The sequence below is a fragment of the Vigna umbellata genome, chromosome 8 (assembly GCF_029865625.1).
Source record: "Vigna umbellata cultivar VRB3 chromosome 8, Vumbellata_1.0, whole genome shotgun sequence".
Lineage (NCBI taxonomy): Eukaryota > Viridiplantae > Streptophyta > Magnoliopsida > Fabales > Fabaceae > Vigna > Vigna umbellata.
The window spans coordinates 28,976,150-29,000,642 of record NC_142172.1 but is presented as its reverse complement, the minus strand read 5'-3'; the positions used below and the strand labels follow the sequence as shown (position 1 = coordinate 29,000,642).

Genomic DNA, 24,493 nt, shown 5'->3' with positions numbered 1-24,493 from the left:
GTTGCAAAGTCTTAAAATTTACCAAGAACATGAGACTAAGTGTTGCTATAATTGAAATGTTAGGAGATATAAAAGAACTTGCATATTGGATTTTGAAAATTGGAGATGGACAAATGGATCTAAATGAAAATGACCAAGGCATTCTTGAAATATCAAAAGATCATTTGATTGAAAACATTGTATCACCTATATTATCATTGGTTAAATTTGTGTATCCTCAATTTGTGGTGAATATGATGTCTCCTGGATTCTTTGATGATGGAGCAATACTTTGTCCAACAATTGAGTCTATAGAACAAGTTAATGACTTCATGTTATGTTTCATAAGTACAGAGAAAATAACTTGTTTAAACTTTGACACACCTTACCAATCAAATGATGACCAAGAAATTTAAGTTAAGTGATTTATTGAATGAAGTTAAATGTTCAAGCATACCGAATCGTTGATTGAAGTTGAAAGTAGGTGTACCCATAATGCTTCTAAGAAATATTGATATGATAAAAGGTCTTTATAATAACACAAGATTGCAAGTTAACAAGTTAGGTAAAAATGTGATATTTGCTACTTTCATCACAAGGAAAAACATTGGTAACAAGATTTTTATACCAAGAATGAATTTAGTTCATTCTTGTACATACCCGACCCAAATACGTCAAGCAACACGGTCTAACAAGGGTCCATTACTAAAATCTTGATAGTTTTTATTATCCTTTAAACAACCATTAAATACCCTTTAATAGCTTGTCTCTAAGAAACATATTCCTTATTTAGACCATATAAATGACATAGGGTCTGAGATCCTATCAATACACAAGCATTTTATAAGAAAAAATATATTGAAACTCATACTTACTTTTCTTATACATAAAGATCTCACTCTCTTACTAATTTGAGCATCAAAGAGTCTTTTATAAGTGAATCTTCCCCCATTTTTCAACCTGCGGGAGCACACATCTAGATTCTTCCAATCATGCCATATGTTAGAAGGTTGTGCTCCAAAATCCAGTAAGAACATTTGGAGCCCATCGTGGGGCCATGGTACAAATTTTCCCTAGTCTCATTTACCCATGGTCACCATCCGAAGCTAGGTCCAACATTCCCCCGAGATGGAATCCGACCTAATGATGACCCCTCCAACAGCAAGTGCAAGTGCTCATCAAACAGAACAACAAACAGCGCAGACATTATGATGCCAAACTTGAAAACCTATGCACCTAAAGACAGGTTGACCTTCACAAACTCCAAGAGCTTCAATAAAAGTTGATCAACATGAAGCATGATAAATCACCTTCTCAATCTTGGCACGATTACCATGAGGAGGGCCCTCGTAATTCTCGAAGAGAACACAACCCGCTAGCTTAGAGTCGATTTCCTCAATGCCGAACACAAAGGCAACACAACCCGCTAGCACAGTCAGGATCTTATGGAAGCCAAAGTCGATTCCCTCAACATCAAGCTCAAATGTAGCATAGCCCGTCAGCCCAATGGAAGTCAGAGTCAATCTCCTTAACACCAAGCTCAAAGATATTAGAAGAACAAGTCAACCTGGCACAAAGTGGGAGAAAGTCAAGGATAACCTCGTAACTTCGAACGAGAGCTCGATCAGCACAGACATCGCAAACCACACCAAGATGTGGAATCAATGAACTCTTAGTATTCCATTGGACATCTTGGCAGACATGTAGATTAGGAAAGTGGTTGGGCTTCCCAAAAGTAGGAGACTTTCAAACCAAGACTGGTTATGTCAAAAACTTGAACCTACCCAAACCGACAACACCAACTTGAACTTACCCAAGCCGCCAGTCTTGTATAAAGCTTGCTTAAGTCAACAACACAAGATGGAAGGGTTATTCTTTCACAATGGCTTTTGAACGAGCCTAGCCGAATGACCCATTTACAAGCAAGCTTGACCAAATGGCTAATCCACCTACAAGTTCGACTGAACAGCCAATCCACGTACAAGCTCGACGAATGGTAAAAAATATCAGACCTCAATCAAATGGTCAAAAGATATAAGAGCTCGCCCGAATGATCAATCCACTTGCAAGCCCAACCGAATGGTCAAAAAGATATATGAACTCGGTTGAATGGCTAATCCACTTGAAAACTCTACAAAGTCGGTAGAGCAAGACCATAACGACCAATCATGAGCATCCCTATGAATAAATAAAACTTTCGAGGCTAAAGAGCTTATGTACATACACGACCCAAATATGTTAAGCAGCATGGCCTAACAAGGGTCTATTACTAAAATCTTGTTAATTTTTATTATCCTTCAAGCAACCATTAAATATCTTTAAATAGTCTCTGTCTGATATACATATTCCTTATTTAAACCACATAAATGGCATAGGACCTCAAAATCCTATAAATACACATGCATTTCATCAGGAAAAACATACTTAAACTTATACTTACTTTTTTCATACGTAAAGATTTCAATCTCTTACTATCTCACTAACTTGAGCATCAGAGATTCTTTTGCATGTGGATCTTCCCCCACTTTTCAACCCATTGGAGCACACATATGCATTCCTTAAATCATGCCACCTGTCATAAGATCACGCTCCAAAGTCTGGTAAGAACACTTTTGATTCAGGATTACCTTTTAAGTTTCAAAGAAGACAATTTCCAATATCATTTTGGTTTACAATGACAATCAATAAGAATCAAGGTTTTCAAAAGTGGGACTCTATCTTCTACGTTCAATATTCACACATGTAAAATTATATGTGGTTGTTTTTAGAATCAAAATAAAGAAAAGATTGAAAATACTAATTCTAGACAAAGATGGAAATATTAGCATTATAATCTACAAAGAAAATTTTGAAAATCTTTAGAAACCTACCACATTTTACAATACAATTCATGTATACACTTTCTTCTAATTGTAATTTTTGTTTCAATTTTATCTTATGTTTATAATATTTAACTTTTGAAATTCCCATAAACGACAAATGAATGAAATTCATCAATATTTAAACTTCTTGGTATGTTTGAATAGATAATTTAATTGTTCCATTGGTTCGAACATTAAGACTTTTCAGGTTAATGTCATGTACTTCGTATTTAATTCATATATCATGATAGAAGTTCAATAATACAGATTATAACAATGAAATATATATTATATCACTATCATCTTCATTTGTAGTAATTATAACTATGTGGACTACAAGTCCTTCTTCCATATCAAGTTATTATCTGAAGTTGAATGTTCAAGACTGTACATAAAATATAGGTTTAATCATTTTTGAGGTCTTTGTTTTTTCATAATCGTCTCAAATAGGTTTTCGTATGTTTTTTTATCTCAATTAGGTCCTTATTCCTGTAAAATTGAGTCAATTGGAACCTTGTCGTTAATTGGACTGGATGGCGTTAAATTTGTTGTGTTGTGGCATGGTGACTGCGCAATTGTTAAGCACATGGCATAAAAAGCTCGCATTACGTGGATGTGTAAAGTAGAAATGGAAAAGAATTAGGATTTCATTAAATCCCTAAATAAATAGATAAAACAAAAGAAAATAGAAACAGAACAAGCAAAAAGATCTACCCTTCCTGGTAGATCCTCCATGACCACCGCTAGGGCCAGCAAGTTTCCAGCCAGCCGCCACCCTTGCCACCGATCAAAGCCATGAACACTGTCGACGACCTTAACCATGTCGGAGGCGCCTTCATTCTTCGTGGTAACTCAATTTCTCCATCATCTGCTACACACACGGAGAGCCACCGTGACACCATGGATCTCACGATTGTGCCATTAACGCCACCTTCCTATGCTCTTGATTCTTCTTTGTATACTTGATTGCTTGTTATAAAAGAAAAGTTCTTTGTGTGAAAACCTTGGTAATGGTAAATTTCATGGGTCTTGGAGATCTCTTTTTTTATTTATTTAATTAAACTTGCAGGTGAAAGATGATGAATCATGAATTAGAATTTGTTAGTCAATGACTTGAGTGCAGATAATAATGACTTTCAGAAAATGGATGATGGTGAATTTGTTTGAGCATTGGTCCGGGATAGGTTAATTAGTCTGATAGTCATGGAAAATGGATTTTGTTTTTTTTTCTTGTGATAAGGGTGGAAGGAAATGAAGTGAATGATGCTGGGTTCAAGGAAAATACTGGGGATAATAAATATGAGAATCTTTTGCCCCGCTTTTCCCAAGTTTTTCCTCTGTAAAATTGGGTGTTGATAGATTGCAGATGAAAGATTGAGGGAGTAGTTTGATTGGAATCAGAATTTGCTTCACCTTCCCTCAATTCTCTCATGCCCTTCTTAAAAGGAATAAAATAATCACTGAAAATGGTGTTGTCATGCCTAATTGGAGGATTAAAAGTAATTGTGAATAGTTATATGAATGATGAAGAAAACCATAATTATTGGGTGAAAAGTAGTCGACGAGGATGTGGAGGGAGAGGACGTTTTTTAGGGTGGGGAGGGTGAGGTGCTTGTCGAGGAGGCCATTCACGGCGCCATTGTCGATGGTAAGCACAATGATGGTCTGGCAGCGGTTTATCTCGCCGACGACGTAGGTGAGGGTGACGTAGTGATTGAAGGTGGAGAAGCCCGGTAAGAATAGTCATTCGACATCCTGTTCGAAGAAGACATCCTATTCGAATTTATGGATTTAATGAAATCCCAATTCTTTTTCATTTGTAAATTACATGTAATCGAGCTTTCTATGTCACGTAGTTAACATTTGCGCAATCACCATGCCACGAGACAGAAATTTTAAAGTTGTCTAGTCCAATTAACGGTAAAGTTTTAATTGATTCAATTTTACATGAACATGGACCTAATTGAAATAAAAAATTATACAAAGACCTGTTTGAAAGGATTATGCGGACCTCGAAAATGATTAAACTTAAAATATATGTTCTTCAAAAGTAAACTTTTAGTTTCAGTTTCGGTATCTTAAATATATTTTTTCTTTGTACCAAATTGTTACGTTTATCTTAAATCGTTACACGAACATTTGTTATATAGTTACGGTTCCTCATATTTTTAGGTTTAATACATCATTTGCTCCCTACTTTTAGGGGTTTGGTTCAAAGTAATCCTACCTTTTAAAAAAGTTCAGTAAGATCCCATATTTCGTTAAAAAATGTTTAATCCGGTCCTTTCCGCTCACGCCGTTAAAAACATAACGATGCAAATGCCACTGTGGCATCTCATAAGCAAGTGGCACACGTTAATAGGTGGACTTAAATGATTTTTTAATTTAAAAAAAAAGTCCCTGCCACGTCATCATTACCATCTCTAGGCAAACCCCCTAATTTCTCTCCAAGAAACCCTAGCCGCCGCACCATCCAGCGCCGTCACTGCCATCCTCGCCGGCAGCCGTCCTCTCCAATGCATCACACGCCACCACCAAAGCTATGCGACAAGAACGCGAGAAATCCTAGGGCTCCACGGTTTGCTTGCAGGTCTGATTGTGGTTGCAGGTGGAGGCAAACAGCGACGCGATTAGTGGTGGAGAAGAATGGTGATTTATGATCTGCAACAGCTGGTCGTTAGTGGTGAACGATTCTGTGGTGGAGACTGGACGGCAGTGTTGCTGGCTCGACGATGATTTGGCTGGTGCAAGGGTGAAAATGGTGAAGATTGGTGGTCGCGGCATAACAAGGGATCGCGTTGGGTGGTGGCGTGAGAACGAAGATGAGATGCGAAGGTGACTGAGGTACAACAGAAGGGAGAATACGCTTTGGTGGTGGCGCGTGATGTGTTGGAGAGGACGACTGCCTGCGAGGATGGCGGTGACGGTGCTGGATGGTGCGACGACTAGGGTTTCTTGGAGAGAAATTAGGGTTCGTCTGGAGATGGTGATGATGACATGACATTTGCACCGTTATGTTTTTAACGACGTGAGAAAAAAAACCGGATTGAACAATTTTTAACGAAATATGAAGTCTTACTAAACTTTTTTAAAAAGTAGAATTACTTTGAATCAAACTCCTAGAAATAGGAATCAAATTATGTATTAAACCTTATTTTTACATAACAAAAGTTAAGATAAAATCATCAAAGTAAAAGTATATATTTCAAATAATCATAAATATATATATATATATATATATATATATATATATATATATATATATATATATATATATATATATATATATGTGAGTAAATAATTTTACAAATTATTATTATTATTATAAAATATTAAATATTATTAAAAAAATACTCGTGCATTGCACCGAAACACGGATACAAAGGCTAGTGCATATGACAATTAAAAAGAACAAACACATATTTAATCATATTAATTTTCAAACAAAACTAGAATTAAATATTAAATAGTTTTGTTGTTGTTATTGTACTTAATATCGAAATATGTCATGTAGTTTTGTTGTATTTTAAAAATATATTATACTTATATTTTATAATTTTATATTTTTGTAAAAATGTTTAAAAAAATTATAATAACAAAATCATAAAATTAATTTTACAATTTTTATAAAAATGTTTTACAATTGTAAAATAAGATTAATTTAAACTGATACAGACGATATTGATTTAGTTTGTTTAATTTTTATATTAATCTAAAACCAAACTAAATCAAAAGTGTTTTTTAATAAAAAACAATCTTTTACTCGTGAAATTAATTACCTTTTAATTACAATTGGAACCAAATTGTAATTATCATTTTATATTTATTGATCATAGTCGTTGGATAGCATATATAATATGTACTTACTGTGATGCTCCTTTTTAACTGCGTAACCAAGGTTTTATTAATAAAACTCAAACTTCATAAACATTATAACATTATGGTGGTTGGTACCTAATACTATCTTCTTTTTTCTTTCATGTGTGTAAATTTGTTTGTAGATTTAACATAACAAACACTTGATGAATTTTAATTATAAATACAGTTTATATTATCTGAAAAAAGAAAATAAAAACTCACCAAGACATATTACCAAACAAAATTGATCCATATGCCATTGAAAAACTTTGAGATGATTAATGGGATAATTAAATGACATAGAGTCAAATTATTGTTAATGTGTGAATTTTGACCTTCACTCACTGAAATTTAAAATTCTAAATGACATGTAATAATACTCTTTCTTTATGAATTGTGATAATCTCACACCAACAACTATAATAATGCACTTGCTCATCATTTCATGTTAGACAGAATAACTCAACTATGCATGTATTATATATTATAAATTATAATGTGTTAAAATATTCTTAATTAGTTTTTCACCTAACTGTTGAAATTATTTATCTAAAGTCATCTGAAAAAAAAAATGTTTGTATGATGCTTGTTCTAGATCTATGGAATACATCACTATCCTGAATAGATTTTTTTTAAATTTCGGTTGTTTAAGTTAACTTTTATTAACATTCTAATTTTTAGATTGCTAATTTGGCCATTTAAATCACGTAATTTGTTTTTTTAAGAATTAATGTTAGGGATGAATTACACTTTCAAAAATAATATTTATAAACCAATATAACAAAACAATATTATAACTATATAACAAATTAAAATGGTTGTTTGTTCAATCTAATGAACCGTGATCAGTGGCAGAGATTTTGGCTTACTATCTCTCTTACAGAATAACAAACAAACTTTTTATTTGTTTTTATCTTTATATTTGTTTTTCACTTAAAAGCATTTAAGCCAAGAAAAAAATATTCAAATGACCCCAATTTTATTAGTGACATATTCAAATGTCTTACATGACGTAATTTCAACAAAAAAAATTTACATTAAATTTTTTTATAAAAAATAGATGATAAATTGAGTTGTTGGATCTAAGATCCAAGTCCAACTACAATATATTATTTTTTACCAAAAATTTTAAAATAATAAATTAATAAATCTTTAAGTAATGGATTAATAAATCTTTCATATTTATATATTATTTTTATTTAATATGGAAGTTTCATCGATACCTGTTTCTCAACAAAATTAATAAAATTAAGGTTTTAAAAAAAATACATAGAATGAGAAGAGATTAAAATTTAAATATAGAAGATAAATTACTAATTAAATCATGTTAGTAATTGTTTATGGATAGTTTATTTGATTTTGAATAACTTAAACTCTAAGATGCAAAAAATCTAACAAACGATAGTGTGTGTGAAAACGATGTTTCCCTTGAAAAACTGAAGTATTGATGATTTTGGATATTTTGGTGTGTTAATGTTCAGATCTCTGCCCATATTTGAAAGCGAAATATCAAAACAGGATCGAAGAAGGTTGATGATGAAAAACAAGTATGAGAAGAGTTAATTTACAATTATGCAATTTGAGGAGCATGTTATCTATAGAGATAATACAACAAAGAAGAAACTGTTACAGATAAATTTATTGAACACTGAAGAGAGGAGAGAAAATCATGAAGAAAAACGAGGTGGCATATGTTGATTTGAAAGGCCATCATCAAAGTTGAGAGAATAGCTTCGAAAATCATAGCTATACTGTGGAGTCGTTCTTTTCCAAATCAAAGCTTGCTTGAATCGATTCTTCAACTTGTGATAAACTTGTCTGAAAATGCATGATGGAGGAAAACACCCAAGTCTTTGAACGCTACCAAGTGTAACCGAAGATGTAACTCTTGTTTTCCTATGAAACTTGACGAACTGATCCTTCTGTGAGACTTTCATTCTGCTTGTGCTGTGTGATATGTGATAATCTGTGAGGCTTTTATGTTATAGAAAGAACCACTTTGTCATGTGTGGTGGATGGAAAACATTATCATCAACAGTCATCAAACTTTACTTTTCTACCTTTCCACAGTCACAATGGTCCCATCATGTTTAATGGATTAAAGGGTGTTCCTATCAGTGATGTAACATCGATGGGGTGTGTTCAAGGCTCCAAAGATAGAACCTTTTTAAGAACAATCTTGTGAAGAGTTGTTCAGTTGCATCATTGTGATTATCTTGTGTTTTACTCTAAGTTTCCTAGGATGGTTCTACGATGTTGTTTACTAGAATCACACACATAAAGCTACACGCAATTCCTACGTAGCCAGATCAGAATTTCACCAACCTTTTTCTTCCGACTCACATTGTAGGGACAGATCATATTGTGCTGACATGCTTACACGCATCAAAAGGTATACTTGGAAAAAAATGTATGTAATTTACGTTAAAAGGTGTTCGTGTCTTGCCAAAGTAAAGCATAGAAAAGATATTCCTCTTCCGTTTTTCTATTCACAAATTAAATCCTACTTTTGCTTTTAGAATTCAAACCTTTATCAAAAGTGAAAGTTTGAAAGCAGAGAATATCGACATTCATGTGGATAATTCGTCAAAGTTCCACATAAAGTTGGTATTCAGAGTATGTGATAAGGTTACTCCAAAGTAGTTTCTGGTTGTGAAATTTCCTTCCTCGAGTCACCATATCAGTGATGCAGAATTTCAGAATCAAAAGTAGTTATGGCAGATATGAGTTACTGAAAGGAGTTTGTTAGAATCTTAGTTAAGCAATGCAATCAGATTGAGATTGATGGACAGTGCTAGAGATTTATTGCCTCTTGTTGAAGTAAAACTCACCAACATGTTGATGTGAGATGGAATTGAAGAAAGAATGTATCACATTATAATATATGGTCAAACAAACCTTGACAATAGGAGTTAAAATGACAATAGGTACTTAGCATTCGTTCAATCGAATCCATCTTCTAGTCAGCTAATATGGTATGGATGCTAAAAAAATGAATGCATGAAGTGAAACAATATTTGTAATAAAGCTACCGAAACTCATGTTTACTTTTACAAATTTGTAGGTATAGGTATGGATGAGAAAAAATGTGGTAAAAAGGGTCTATTTTCTGTATAAGATAAAGAAAAATAGTATTTTTGGGGTTAAGAAATTTGGATGACATCGTAGTTTAATGGAGGCCACAGATTCCGTGTGGTTGTGGAGTGAGTAAAAATCCTCTATTAAAGGAGGCAACAAATGAAAGGACATAGTTACTTTTCTTTTTGTTTTGATTTCAAGGAGGGCAAAAGGCCCAAACTAAATTGTTGGAGGGTTTTTTCCTACACCACCCCAGGTTTCTTCCTCTACCACCCCATTCTACAATTGTCCCTCACAGAAGAATTTAACCAACAGGCAAAAAAGCTTCATCTAATTTTTTAACTTTCAACCACTTCAATAATTGGTCCCCATCATATACACCCCACAACCCTCAATAGCATTCTAATCTCATTCTCTCTTGTGTGGTGCCGCAAGAACTTGGTTGAAGAGAGAAAGAAAAATGAAATCTGTGAGGGTGGGGTGGGGTGCGACGAGTGAAAAGGAGAAGTGATTTAACATTTTAAATTAAAGTAAATAACTAAATGGTAAAAGTAAAAAATATTTACCTAAGAGTAGTTTAAAAAAAAAACTGGGGAGGTGTAGGAAAAAATATTCACAATATTTTTTAACATATTCAATACAATACAATTCAATAAAGGGAGATCAAATGTATAACTTCCAATTATTATATTATCTAATAACTTTTAGTTCAAAACTTTACATATACTTATTTACTATATAACTTTTAACTTTGATAAAATTTATATATTCAAAAGTATTTATTTATAACACATTAGTATAAAGTACATGTTTCATAAACAAAAATACCAACGAAAAATAGAGCTTAGTAGTATTCTTTTCCGATTGCAATGTCACAAGTTAAATGTAACCTAGGCTAATTCTGCAATGATTTTTTATATTTAAAAGTCTCACTTTGTTCATTTGGGTTTTAAATCTCATTAGAAATTATCATTTTGTTATTTTTACATTAGTTCCGAAAACTTTTACTTTAAAGTAATATATTTTAAGAAAAGCACCGTTAAAAACTATTTTAAAACTAAAGCCACAGTATCTAATTATTAAATTTTAAAATTACAAATAGAAAAGAAGATACATTGAATACGAGAAAAAGAGAGAAAATAACATGTAATCCACACTTCATTATGTTCGTAATAAATAATTCAATGTCTTATTAATTCCATTTAACGTTTCTTAAAATATACTTAATTAATAATATTATTCTCATTTAAATTTAATTTCATTTCAATTTTTATTTTAATTCCTTCCATTAAATTTATATCAATTGAGTTTTTCAATTGATTTTTTTAAATAGAAATTCAATTAAAAGAAATATAACAACCAAATCAAAGTAAAAACATAAATATAAAAATCAAAACAATAATATAAATTTAAATTAAAGTTTCTTATCACCCAAGGTCACATTCAAATTACGCATTGATACAATGTTTGTTAATTTCCAATCTTGTAGAAATTAAAAAATTTTGTACAATGATAGCTTTACTCTGTAGAAACATTTTAACCACTATTAAAATGAAATAAGTTTTTATTAACGAAATTAATGTTGTTGGCATTAAATTAACGATATAAAGATAATGTTTAAAGGATAAAAGAACAAGAGAATTCAAAACATCAATCAAAGAGAATATCATGAAAAATAGTGTCTTGGACGGGAACAGGAATTTTAATAAATTTCACATTTTGTTCAAAATTTATAACAAAAAGGAATGAAATGATTTTTTCTTATAGCATTAATAAATAAAAATATTACTGATTCACATTTTTAATAACAAATATTAGATTTAAATGAGTGAGGCTTATAAACACTACTATTAAAGACTCTTCCCTTAAAACATAACGAAAACATCAAGAACATTTAAATATTATAAACATTATTAGTTTAATTGAACTAATTGTACTGATACTCCAACTTATTATACGATAGAAAACATTAATTAATATTACTATAAAGAGGCGACAACATAGAAAAAAAGTATAGCGTTTAACCTACCCGTAACCAACAAAACCCAAAGTCCAAGAATTTTAAATAGGCATAAACTAAATGGGGACTTCTTTTAATGTAAGTTAAAAGCTAAGTATTGCTGACTATAAAATATCTAAAAGACATTTTAAAAAACTTAGACATAGTAAAAAGTGCCATGTATTATAATACGAGTTCATGTTTAAGCTTTGAATTTTCTAATAAATTTTATCAAACCGTATAGCAGGCATAACCTATTAAACAAGTAAACCTAGTTTGAAATATTTAAATGACATTTCGTACAACCTAAAATATCCCCCAAACTACTCAAACATAATAACGAACCTCAAACTTTCTATCTTCATATCTGAAATATTAGAATAAATACATTACATGTACTTAAACTATATCTATAGTCGTAAACTACCTATTCAGTCTACCTATTCACATTTCACATTACCAGAAATGTGAAATTGACAGACAAATTTATTAGTGTTTTACATCCAATTAATATCAATCATATTTAGTTCCGCAACTAATACTAAGTCAACACAATGATGAACTGAAGCACAAACAACAGGTCACACGTATAAAGCATAACAGATTAACACATTAAAATTAAATCGAGAAACAAAAACAAAACTTTCAACTACCAATTAGTCTCTTCTCTTCCAAAGGTTTCTGGCTGACAATTTACGATATGATAATAAAACTGTATCATTTCCAATCCAATTTCAAGTTAAAACAAAATCTTAGGCAAATTTAAGTTGTACGCGGAGGAAAAAACAGTTCACTTAGGAATTCCAACTCAAACGATCGCATTGGCTGCACTAGCAATCCTTGGCCACAGATCAGCGCACTCCTTTCCTATAGGGCCAGTGATAGCAGAACCTAGAATTTCAAGAGTGAACAAAATTTACTACAAGTTCAAACATCAACAAAGATCAATTGCAAACAAGAAAACCATAAAAAGTTGAATGTCAAACACAAACTACTCTAACTTGCTTTTTCTTCCTTTAGAAACCTATAAATATCCGTGGCTGCATGCTCACACCAGTCTAACACGAAGTGCATTTTGTTATCATGGAAACGCAACATAAAACGAAAAAACTATACCTTTCATTTCTCCCTTGGGATTGACAATAACACCGGCATTATCTGCAAAAACATAAAATGAAGATACCATAAGAATATATAACCCAGTTAAACACAAAAAGTAAGAAACAAACCTGAACAATAAAATTCCAACAAATCTTAAAACTTAAATTAAAAAAGTCATTGAAAGGGTTAAACCACAATGAGTGCATACAAAACATTCACTATATCTAAGAACTCGATAGACATCATAAAATAAACGTCGCAGAAATTTATAGTTAAAGGAAAGGATTTACCAGAAGACAGGTAACACAACGCAAAGAAAAAGATTACATCATGCTGTTTAAAACTGGCAATTCACATCTATATGCTTCCCAGTGCGAAAGCCCAATCGCGAAAAGGGGCACTCATCGTAGTATAAACGCAGAAGCAACACATAACGAAAATAGATTATAAGACGTGAAATAGGGAGAATGATTGGAATGAAGGTACCTTCAAAGTACATGTAAACGCCATCCTTTCGGCGCCAGGGCTTGCGCTGGCGAACAATGACAGCTGGCAACACCTTCTTCCTGAGATCGGGCTTCCCCTTTTTCACGGTGGCCATGACCATGTCGCCAACGCATGCCGAAGGAAGACGATTCAAGCGACCTTTGATCCCTTTCACGGAGATGATGTAGAGGTTCTTCGCCCCCGTGTTGTCGGCGCAGTTCACCGTCGCCGCCACTGGGAGACCCAGCGACATGCGGAACTTGTTCCCCGCCGATCCTCCGCGCCCTCTCTTCGACATCTCTCTCTCGCTCTCTCACTATGGCTTCTAGCACGAAAGTATCCCTCTATATATGTGTGACACGAATAGGGTTTTAGGTTTTGCATGGGCTGGGCTTCTTTTCATGTTGGGCTCAACAAACACACATTCCGAACATTCTTTTCGCAGTTGTAATTTACTCTGCATTTTTCCATACTATTATAGTTTTCTTTAATATTTATAAAAACAAAAATCTTTAAAATTTCAAATTTTATTCTCATTATAATCTATCTAAATATTAATTTTGTAAAATTTTTAAATATTAGCACAACACACACATTTATAAAAAAAAATCTTGAAAATTTCAAAATTTATCATTGTAATCTATTTAAAAATTAATTTTGTAAACTATTAAATTAACACATACTCTCTCTCACGCTGACACTTAATTGATTATTTAGTGTCTTTTAAGTGAATAAAATAAAGTGGTTATTATCTTTACGTGTTTAACTATTCTCTTTTATAATAATAATTGAAATTTAATTTGTAAGGAATTATTTAGGTTAAAATATTATTATATATCATCTACAAATACACTAAAAATATTTTTTAAAATATTTTTATATTCATTTTTATTTTAAAAAAAGTTGGTGGTCAACTCGTTAGGCCTCAAATCATAGGGTAAATAATCGATACAATATGCGACACAGTTTGTTTTTAAGAATAAAAAGGTATTTTTAGTACAAAATAATTAATTTGGTTAGTTTTATTTTAACTTGATTAATGATTGAGGTAATTAGACATGTATTTGATCTTAACTAATGGTCACAGATGTTTATGCTAATTGAAATAAGAATTAACTTTTGGGTGTTACTCCCTCCACCTCCACAGCCTTCTCCCTCCACCTCCCCAATTATCTTTAATTCCAATTATATCCTTAAAGTTAAAATTTTTTATTTTTATTATTTTATTATTTTAATATTTTAATATTTAAATATAAACTAATATAAATATACATTATTAAAATACATTAAAAAGATATTCAAAAATAATAAATCAAAATATTAAAATATCTAATAAAATAATAACAGAAACATAAAATTAAAACAAAGCTTAAACGGATGACATCCTTCAACGGATGTCAACATCCGTTTAAGGCGAAACGGATGTCAACATCCGTTTAAGGCGAAACGGATGTCGACATCCGTTTTGCCTTAAACGGATGTTGACATCCGTTGAAGGATGTCATCCGTTTAGGCTTCGTTTTCATTTTACGTTTTAGGGTTAAAGGATTATTGGAAAGATTATTGGAAGGGTTTAGGGTTTAGGATTATTGGAAGGATTATGACTACGTACCTGGAGAGGAATCACGACAAGCACATTACACCACAAACGCACTGCACCACATACTGCACCGAAAGCAAGAGGAAGATTGCTTGATAATTCTTTTCACGATCACTGAGCTTTGCAGAAAAATATTTTACTCATACAAGGAACTACGTAGGTTATCAGTGAAATATGTTATAAATGAGTAAAATTAAAAAACAATAATTCTAAAAATAAAATTTTACTGAGGGGCAAAATAGTAAAGGGAGGTAGAGGGAGAAGGCTGTGGTGGTGGAGGGAGCAACACCCTTAACTTTTATATGAAAATATCCTTCAATTAACCTTTTCATTAGTAGAATTGAGATTATTGTAAAGTTAATTGAATATTAACATTAATAATCTTTTTATTAAAACATATATTAATTACTAAATATTAAACATGTTCTAATCATTTTAACTAACTATTAATTGAGTTAAAACAAAATCAACGAAATTATTATTTTTTCACTACATTATTCTTATTATGTTTTATTTATTGTCCTTAAAATGAAATATGTCATATTTATGATGAATGGTCTTCTACCCTAGTTTTGTTATATAAATGAAATTTATATTTTTTTAAAAAAAATATATTATTATGTAGTAACGTTTTAAATTTGTTAAAAAATTAACTTTTTCAATACTTTTATTTATTTTTAAAAGTTGAATAGATTTTTGTATATTTAAAGAAATAGACGTATTTAAATGTACTAATTACATTTAAAAGTTTGTCTATTTTAAAAATTGTAAAAATATTTCATTTCTCAATTTAAATTATTTATACATAAAAATACAATTAGATATTATATTAAATAGTTTAGTTTTTTAATTTATTAAAAATATAATTAACTATAATTTAGTTAATTATATCCACTTCTAAATACAGATAAAATCAATACCACAAGTTAAGGTTTTTTTAATCTTTTATTATTTTTAGAATTCTGTTGTTGATGTGTTACTTCAAAGTTATCTCATATCTGACATGACAATATCACTTGATAAAATCTCAATTTAGTTTTTAGTTTTTTATTTAATTTATTTTTTGTTAGAAATAAAACAATGTCATTTCTCTTCAAATTAAAACAAAAAATTGTCTTTTATATCTTATTTTGATATTTTTATTAAAATTAACAATTTTATTAAATATTTCTAAAAATATTTTTAAAGTAACTTTAAAATCTATACTAAATTGAAACTAAGAAATATTTTTTCTCATCAACAATTAAAAATATATATAAATTAAGTATTTAATTTAGAACAAGTCACATTGAATTAATATATATATATATATATATATATATATATATATATTTGAATATTAAGAAATTATATTATTCAACTTATTTAATTATATATATATATATTTGAATATTAAGAAATTATATTATTCAACTTATTTAATTTAAAATTGTTGATGTTTTTCGTTACACTATTTATATTTCATTTCACATTAATAAAATTGTCAATTTTAATAAAAATAACATAATAAGTGTGACATCCCAAAATTACAGTCAAAACCATAAAATCAGAAAATCACATTTAATAATATTTCAATACAGTTTTCCAACTAAAAACAAAATAAAACCTGAACGAACGCTCAAGGACGAACGTCCTTGAGTACAAATCCAACATAACGGACGAATGTGCAAAAGTCGCACGCCACACATAAGGGTTTTACAAATTTAAGATAAACGTACAAGAAACCTGACCGAACGGTTTACACAGGATAATTACCGAACGATCGAATTAACTCAAAAGAAAACAAGAGATGGTCGAACGACCACTCAATTCAACTAAATACAATACTGGCCGAGCGATCTCACTGCTCGATCTTCACTTCAACATCAACCAGGCTCTCTTCATTCAATGCTTCTTTCAAACGCTCATCTCCCTCTGCTCACACCCACACGGATGATCATTGCAATGACAAGACGGACGTACAAGTACAATGGACAACACAAGGAAAACGAAAGGGTAAGCTTACGTAATTTAACTCATACATCAACATATAATTTCTAGCAAACAGTTCATTTCACACATACATATCAACGTACGCATTCATCATACATCACATAATTTAACGCATGTACAAAATAAAACTCAACACGACTGACTGTCCGGACTGTATGAAATCTGCGTAGTTACAGGCGTTCACGCACCCGGGTGGTGTGGTAACTGGCATCCTCATCAGCTGCCACCCGAGGTTAGTCCGTTCTTACGTCGCCCATGTTAACTTGTGGACTAAGGACCTCCTGCCGTTCCCACGCATGACGTGCGTCCTCTACTTGAGAACGAGCACTCACGGAACATCAGGATGAACAGCCAGCATTAACTATCCACAGTCATACTTTACAACTTTCAACATTCAACCATGAGTCGCTCCTGCCTGGAACGCTCGTTCAATATTCATAACTTTCATATCATCGCAAATACTGTTCATCATTCATTATTCATCAATCCATAATCATTTTCATCATTCATAACCAAATCACCAAAAGCCGAACGTTCTGTCCTCAAAGACCGAGGACGAACGCTGTAAGTGAGACCAAAAGACGCTCGTTCGGAACGAAGACCGAACGTTAAAATCTGCAGAAAATTCCAATAGTACTGTTCATTGGACGAACGCTATTTAGTGGGAGAAGAGAACGAGCGCTCAAAACGATACCGAGCACTATTCGGACGAACGCTCAATTCAAAGAAGAGCACTATTAGGACGAACGCTCAGTTGGAGACCGAGCACTATTAGGACGAACGCTCAGTTGGAGACCGAACGACACTTTGAGCGTACGTTCAGTGTAAGACCGAACGCCTTCCAGTACAATCGTCCGGTGTAAGACCGAACGCTATTCTGGGCGAACGTCTGGTGTAAGACCGAACGTCCAGTAACTCAGATTGATAAGTCTTGAAAATAAACTAAGAGAAGTTTGGAGAAGTAATACGAACGGAAATATGCACTGCTACGTATATATATACAAGTACAAAAAGAGGGAAGTTTATCAGACGTACAACGTTTCTACAATGCCAAACCGAACGCTCAAACAGAGCATTCTAGGGTGAGGACGCTCGTCCTCAACCAGGGAATTTATCATGTTGACCAACAAACACCGAACGGTCAGAGACCGTCCCAGTAACGAACGTAAAATATCATGAGAATTACAAAGAGAAGATCAAAACAGTGCTTGGCCGAACGCTCAAGCATGGCAATTTAGGACGAGGACGTTCGTCCTCAAACAGGGATTTATTAAAATGACAGGATCAACATTTCAAACCTTTTATTAGGGGAAAACCGAACGGTAAATGACTGTTCAGTACGAACGTACATGTTCATAAAGTCCTCTTACAATCCATTTTTCATTTCCAGTTCCTTTCTCATAGTTTCACTCGTTCACATAAAGAAAATCTCATTTTTTTCATACGATTCATATCATGTACTTTCATATATTTCATTTCATCCAAGTAACGAACGTTCATGCATCCAAATCAACATATAATATTCTCATACTTTCAAAATAACGAACGTTCATGCAAATCAGTCATGGCAACATCATACAGTGAAATAACGAACGTTCATACCATCATTTCATCATTCATCATGCATCTATACAGTAAAATAACGAACGTTCACACCCACACATACAACAAAACAGTTAAATTAAGTAAGCTTCCCTTACCCGGAAATGACGAACGTTCACAGATTCTCTACTCAAATTCCGATAACAAGCGCTCGTTAATCCACTGTTCAGACGAACCCCAATAATGAAAAATCAGAACCGCTCTACTCTAAGAAATACGAACGTACAACTCAAACACAGCTAAGGACGAACGTCAGAGAGGAAGGGAGAACCTACCAGCTTCACCAGTCGAACGTTCTCTCTGGAACTCCTACGCCGAGCGTCCTTCAATCTTGCCGGAGTGTGGAATGGAGGAGGTGCAGTGGTGGTTTCTTAGAGAGAGAAGGGTGCAGAGAGTGAAGAGAGAAGGAGGAGAGAATTGAATCTGAGAAACTGAAGGAAAGAGGGTGAAGAGAGAGATCTATCAGAATTAAATTAAGAGGTGAGTGCTCCACTCAGCCGAACGTACGTCTCCACTATACCAGTGCGCGCTCGGCCGGACGCACTACACCAACCCACTCTGGACGGTCGGCCACTGTACTGTTGCCACGCGTCTTCCACCATCGCCGACGCTCGTTCAGTTGGCCGACCCACTGTTCCCCACTACCGGACGTCCACTCTGCGCTCGCCACGTGTAATCCACCACGCCGAACGCTCGCTCAGTCGGCACTCCACTGACGTTGCTGACTCACCCGGACGTGTGGCGGCTGGCGTCCGTCAGTGGCTGTCGGGCATTGTTGTCGGCCATGTACACTACTGACGTGGCGCGCTCTCCTGCCGCCACGTGGACGCACGTTTTTTTTTTTTTTTTTTTTTTTTTTTTTTTTTTTTTTCAGTCCTCACATTCCCCCCAACTACAAAAATTTTCGTCCTCGAAAATTAGGACAGAGTCTCGAACAGATGGGGATACAAATCTTTCATAGCATCTTCCACTTCCCAAGTGGAGTCGCCCGTCTTCTCGTCCCAGACGACTTTCACCAATCTGACGGCTTTCTTCTTGTAGTACTTGGTGTCGCTATCTTCAATGCGTACCGGCTGCATTTCCAACGTACGATCTTGACGAAGACGAATGTTCTCCAACTCCAATACATGAGAAGGATCGGATACGTACTTACGGAGTTGAGAAACGTGAAAGACTGGATGCAAGTTTGATAACTGAGGCGGCAAGGACAACTCGTACGCAACTGGTCCAATCTTCCTCAAGATCTGATAAGGTCCGATGAACTTGGGAGATAACTTCTTTGGTCGGATGGCTCTCCCTACACCAGTGGTCGGATGTAGTCTAAGAAAGACATGATCTCCTGCATCGAACTCCAAGGGTCTTCTCCTCTTGTCAGCGTAGGATTTCTGTCGACTCCTGGACGTCTTCAGCCTCTCTTGAATTAACTTCACCTTCTCAGTCGTCTGCTGAATGAGCTCTGGTCCTGTTAATACCTTTTCCCCTTCCTGAAACCAACACAAGGGCGTTCGGCATCTTCTCCCGTACAGAGCCTCGAAAGGAGCCATTCCTATACTGGCTTGAAAACTGTTGTTGTATGTGAACTCCACTAAAGGCAAGACTTCATCCCAGACGCCCATGTGATCTAGGACACACGCCCTCAATAAGTCTTCAAGCGTCTGAATGGTTCTCTCGGACTGACCGTCTGTCTGAGGATGATAGGCCGAACTCATTTGAAGTTTACTACCGAGCTCACTTTGTAATGATCGCCAGAACCGAGAAGTAAACCTCGTGTCTCGGTCTGAAACAATGCTGGATGGAACTCCATGCAGGCGAACAATTTCTTGGATATAAAGCTTAGCCAGGTTCGTCATTGACATCTTTAGATTGACTGCTAGGAAATGAGCACTCTTCGTCAGTCGATCCACAATTACCCATACGGAATCATGATTTCTGACCGTTCGAGGTAAGTGAGTCACGAAGTCCATCGCAATACTGTCCCACTTCCATTCTGGAATCTCTAACTGCTGAAGTAGACCGCCAGGTCTCTGATGTTCAGCTTTGGCTCGTTGGCACGTTAAACAAGATGCCACAAAACGTGCAACATCACTCTTCATTCCTGGCCACCAGAATGAGTTCTTGAGGTCTTGATACATCTTAGTCATACCAGGGTGTATGCTAAGGCGGCTGTGATGTCCTTCCTCAAGAATGATTCTTTTCAACTCGCCATCATTCGGAATGCACGTTCTATCCATGTAGCGTAGAAGACCATCAGTTCCAGTGTTAAACTCCTTGGCCTGATCTGTACCGAGTGCGTTCAATATCTTCACCAACTCTTCATCTTCTCGCTGCTTCTCTCTGATCCGGTCGTATACATCACTGGAGATTCTAAGAGTACAACATTTAATAATATTCGGTTGCAAGTCGAACTGTAACCTTAGATCTCTAAAGCTTTCTACCAAACTTAACTCTCGGACCATCATGGAGGAGACGTGAACTACCTTTCTGCTTAAGGCGTCTGCTACAACATTTGCTTTTCCCGGGTGATAGAGTAGTTCAAAGTCGTAGTCCTTCAAGAACTCAAGCCAACGTCTCTGTCGCATATTAGCTCCTTCTGATCAAACAGGTACTTGAGACTCTTGTGATCACTGAACACTTGAAATGTCGATCCATACAAGTAGTGCCTCCAGATTTTCAAAGCAAAGACGACCGCTGCTAATTCCAAGTCGTGAGTTGGGTAGTTCTTCTCATGAACCTTCAGTTGTCGAGAAGCATACGCAACCACCCTCTTTTCTTGCATAAGTACACAGCCCAAACCCTGATGAGACGCGTCACAATATACCACGAAGGGTTTAGCCGTGTCAGGTATGACTAATACTGGGGCGCTTGTTAACTTATTCTTCAATTCCTTGAAACTTTCTTCACACCGATCGGTCCAAGCGAACGGTTGATCCTTTCTGGTCAGCTGAGTAAGCGGAGCCACTATTTTGGAAAACCCTTCAATGAACCGTCTATAGTAGCCTGCGAGTCCCACAAAGCTGCGAATTTCAGTTACCGAACGTGGACTCTCCCATTCCAACACTGCTCGTACTTTAGCCGGATCCACTGAGATTCCTTCAGCTGAAACCACGTGTCCCAAAAATGGCACTTCCTTCATCCAAAATTCACATTTAGAGAATTTGGCATATAACTCCTTTTCCCTTAGCACGCCTAGAACGATCCTCAAGTGATCCTCATGCTCTTCATAGCTCTTGGAGTAGACAAGAATATCATCAATGAATACAACCACAAACTTATCAAGATACGGCCTGAAGATACGATTCATGTAGTCCATGAATATTGCTGGGGCGTTTGTCACACCGAATGGCATCACTACATACTCGTAGTGTCCATAACGAGATCGGAAAGCTGTCTTCTGGATGTCTTCTTCCTTCACCCGAATCTGATGGTATCCCGACCGTAAATCAATCTTTGAAAATATGGTCGCGCCATGTAATTGATCCAGCAGGTCGTCAATCCGAGGCAAAGGATACTTGTTCTTGATAGTCAGCTTGTTTAACTGCCTGTAATCAATACAGAGACGAGAACTGCCATCCTTCTTCTTCACTAAGAGTACTGGCGCTCCCCAAGGTGATGCGCTTGGTCTGATAAACTGCTTATTAATTAACTCTTCTATCTGTTCCTTGAGTTCAGCTAACTCCGCTGGCGACATCCGATATGGTGCAATAGAGATAGGTCCGGCATTCGACACTAGGTCGATAGTAAATTCTACCTCGCGTGGAGGAGGTAATCCAGGCACTTCATCAGGAAATACATCGGGGAATTCATCCACAACTGATTGTTCTCCACTTGAATTACTGGGCGATCGCTCATGATTCAAACCTTCAAGTCGTTCGTCCGAATGCGTCATGATCAGAAAACAACTAGCACCATCCACGATGTCTTCCTTTAGCTGACCAAGCGTTACTGATAGCTCTACTTCGTACTCGTCCGGGAATACCAATTCCTTTGCACCACAGTCAATAAGAATGCGATTGGCAGCCAACCAATCCATTCCTAGGATTACTTCTAAATCCTTTAGGGGTAGGCAGATGAGGTTTACCTTATAGTTACGCCCTTCAACCTCTATAGGACATTTAACACATACAGTAGACGTCCTAACCTCACCCGCTGCTGGGGTTGATACTACCAAGTCGAACTGCATCTCGCGTTCGGCTAATCCCAATTTCTCAACACACGCCTTCGAAATGAAGGAGTGTGTTGCCCCCGAATCATACAACACACAAACAGGCATTCCATGTAATAAGCAAGTACCAGTGACGAGCGTACCTGAACTGGCAGCTTCCGTGGCCGTGATCGCATAAACTCTACCAACAGCCTGTGCTCGTCCACCCCTTCCCTGTTGCATTCTTCCAGCATTTGGCGGCCTCATTGGCGCTCGTCCGCCCATATTACAGTCGCGCTCTGTGTGACCATTCCTTCCACAACGAGTGCAGGACTTTGCTCCCAATAACTGAGGGCATGAAGACCGGTAATGTGGTCCTCCACATTGGAAACACTTGACTGATCCGTGCTGTCCAGATTGTCCGGCAACAACCATAGCCTGAGAATTAGATGGTTGTGCTGGACGAGCATACGGCAACCTGTCCCGATTCATATTCGGCCTGGACATGATCGGCCCTCTAGTTGGTTGTTGCTGCTTCTTCTGACGTTCTGCTTCAGCCATATTTTTCTCCAACACTTTTGCTCGCTCAATCATAACAGGAAAGGACTTAATGCAGAGGCTGGATATCAATACCTTAAGATCACTTCTCAGTCCATTTTCAAACTTCCTGCACTGCCACACCTCACTGGTGGCAAGGGTATTAAAGCGAACCAGATGTTTGAACCTGTTGGTGTACTCTGAAACAGACATATTACCTTGTACCAACTGGAGAAATTCCACCTCTTTGCCGAATCGAACACTATCCGGGAAATACTCCTCATAAAACTTTTCCTTGAAGACTTTCCAGGAAATAGGGCTGTGAGATTCTGCTAGTATCATCTTCGCAGTCGACCACCAATGACTGGCCTCTCCAGTCAATAAATATTCAGTGAATGCCAGTCTTCGATCGTTTGGACAATCCTTGGCATCATAGATCTGTTCCATGTCCCGTATCCACTGATCAGCTCCGTCAGGAAGGCATTTCCCATCAAACTTTGCAGGACGATGCTGCAAAAAGTTCTCCAAACTCCACTCAGCCTGATGAGTAGTGTTTGAAGCAGATGCTCCCGGCGTACCCCTAGTAGCTGCAAGAATCTCCATTAGTTGTCTCTGAGTCATTTCAGAATTGGCGCGAGCAGCTTCGAGATTTTGTGAAGCAGTCGCGTTCTGCTGCATCAAAATAGCATTCTGCTCTTGTAGTTTTTCGATCATTGATTCTAACAACCTGGTGTTGTTGGGCACATCATGTTCATTGGTCTGTGGTGGAGGAGGAGGAGGAAGTCTAGGTGCCATTGGTTCTCTGAGAAACAGAGAAAAGAAACGAACGTTAATCCTGTTCAAAGAGTTGAAAATAACTCATTAAACGCAATTTAAGCACACAGCGAAAACCAGTGTACTCATAACCTACAGTGTCCTTAAAAGAACAAAACTGCTCTGATACCACTAATGTGACATCCCAAAATTACAGTCAAAACCATAAAATCAGAAAATCACATTTAATAATATTTCAATACAGTTTTCCAACTAAAAACAAAATAAAACCTGAACGAACGCTCAAGGACGAACGTCCTTGAGTACAAATCCAACATAACGGACGAATGTGCAAAAGTCGCACGCCACACATAAGGGTTTTACAAATTTAAGATAAACGTACAAGAAACCTGACCGAACGGTTTACACAGGATAATTACCGAACGATCGAATTAACTCAAAAGAAAACAAGAGATGGTCGAACGACCACTCAATTCAACTAAATA

General features: G+C 35.5%; 3 protein-coding genes and 1 non-coding gene across 4 annotated transcripts; all 4 read right to left on the bottom strand.

Annotated features, from left to right (window-relative positions):
- Positions 1–8,232: 8,232 nt before the first annotated feature.
- Positions 8,233–9,382, bottom strand: LOC148194404 (uncharacterized). The gene has a single exon (XM_088097621.1). It carries the CDS (start codon positions 8,633–8,635, stop codon positions 8,366–8,368), a length of 270 nt encoding a protein of 89 aa, XP_087953747.1. The 5' UTR covers positions 8,636–9,382; the 3' UTR covers positions 8,233–8,365.
- A 2,983-nt stretch (positions 9,383–12,365) lies between these two features.
- LOC124823161 (large ribosomal subunit protein uL14x/uL14z/uL14y) lies at positions 12,366–13,695 on the bottom strand. The gene is made up of 3 exons (XM_047295325.2): positions 13,363–13,695; positions 12,892–12,933; positions 12,366–12,666 (listed from the first exon to the last, which is right to left on the bottom strand). The coding sequence occupies exons 1-3, from the start codon at positions 13,658–13,660 to the stop codon at positions 12,584–12,586; spliced, it is 423 nt and encodes a 140-aa protein (XP_047151281.1). The 5' UTR covers positions 13,661–13,695; the 3' UTR covers positions 12,366–12,583.
- On the bottom strand, positions 13,159–13,304 carry LOC124823165 (small nucleolar RNA snoR137). Its single transcript, XR_007027621.1, has one exon. It is a non-coding gene; the product is annotated as a small nucleolar RNA snoR137 (small nucleolar RNA).
- A 2,919-nt stretch (positions 13,696–16,614) lies between the features above and the next one.
- Positions 16,615–24,029, bottom strand: LOC148194403 (uncharacterized). Its single transcript, XM_088095927.1, has 2 exons — positions 22,862–24,029; positions 16,615–16,876 (listed from the first exon to the last, which is right to left on the bottom strand). The coding sequence occupies exons 1-2, from the start codon at positions 24,027–24,029 to the stop codon at positions 16,803–16,805; spliced, it is 1,242 nt and encodes a 413-aa protein (XP_087952053.1). The 3' UTR covers positions 16,615–16,802.
- Positions 24,030–24,493: the final 464 nt, after the last annotated feature.

Bases quoted from the DNA above. Each gene is read 5' to 3' on its own strand.
- LOC148194404 (XM_088097621.1), bottom strand. From the start codon at position 8,635: ATGAAAGTCTCACAGAAGGATCAGTTCGTCAAGTTTCATAGGAAAACA.
- LOC124823161 (XM_047295325.2), bottom strand. From the start codon at position 13,660: ATGTCGAAGAGAGGGCGCGGAGGATCGGCGGGGAACAAGTTCCGCATG. The intron at 12,934-13,362 runs GTACCTTCATTC...ATGTTTTTGCAG, and splicing joins CGTTTACATGTACTTTGAAG to ATAATGCCGGTGTTATTGTC. The intron at 12,667-12,891 runs GTATAGTTTTTT...TTGAAATTCTAG, and splicing joins TCCCAAGGGAGAAATGAAAG to GTTCTGCTATCACTGGCCCT.
- LOC148194403 (XM_088095927.1), bottom strand. From the start codon at position 24,029: ATGGCACCTAGACTTCCTCCTCCTCCTCCACCACAGACCAATGAACAT. The intron at 16,877-22,861 runs GTACGCTCGTCA...GGGTGTGAGCAG, and splicing joins CACGGAAGCTGCCAGTTCAG to AGGGAGATGAGCGTTTGAAA.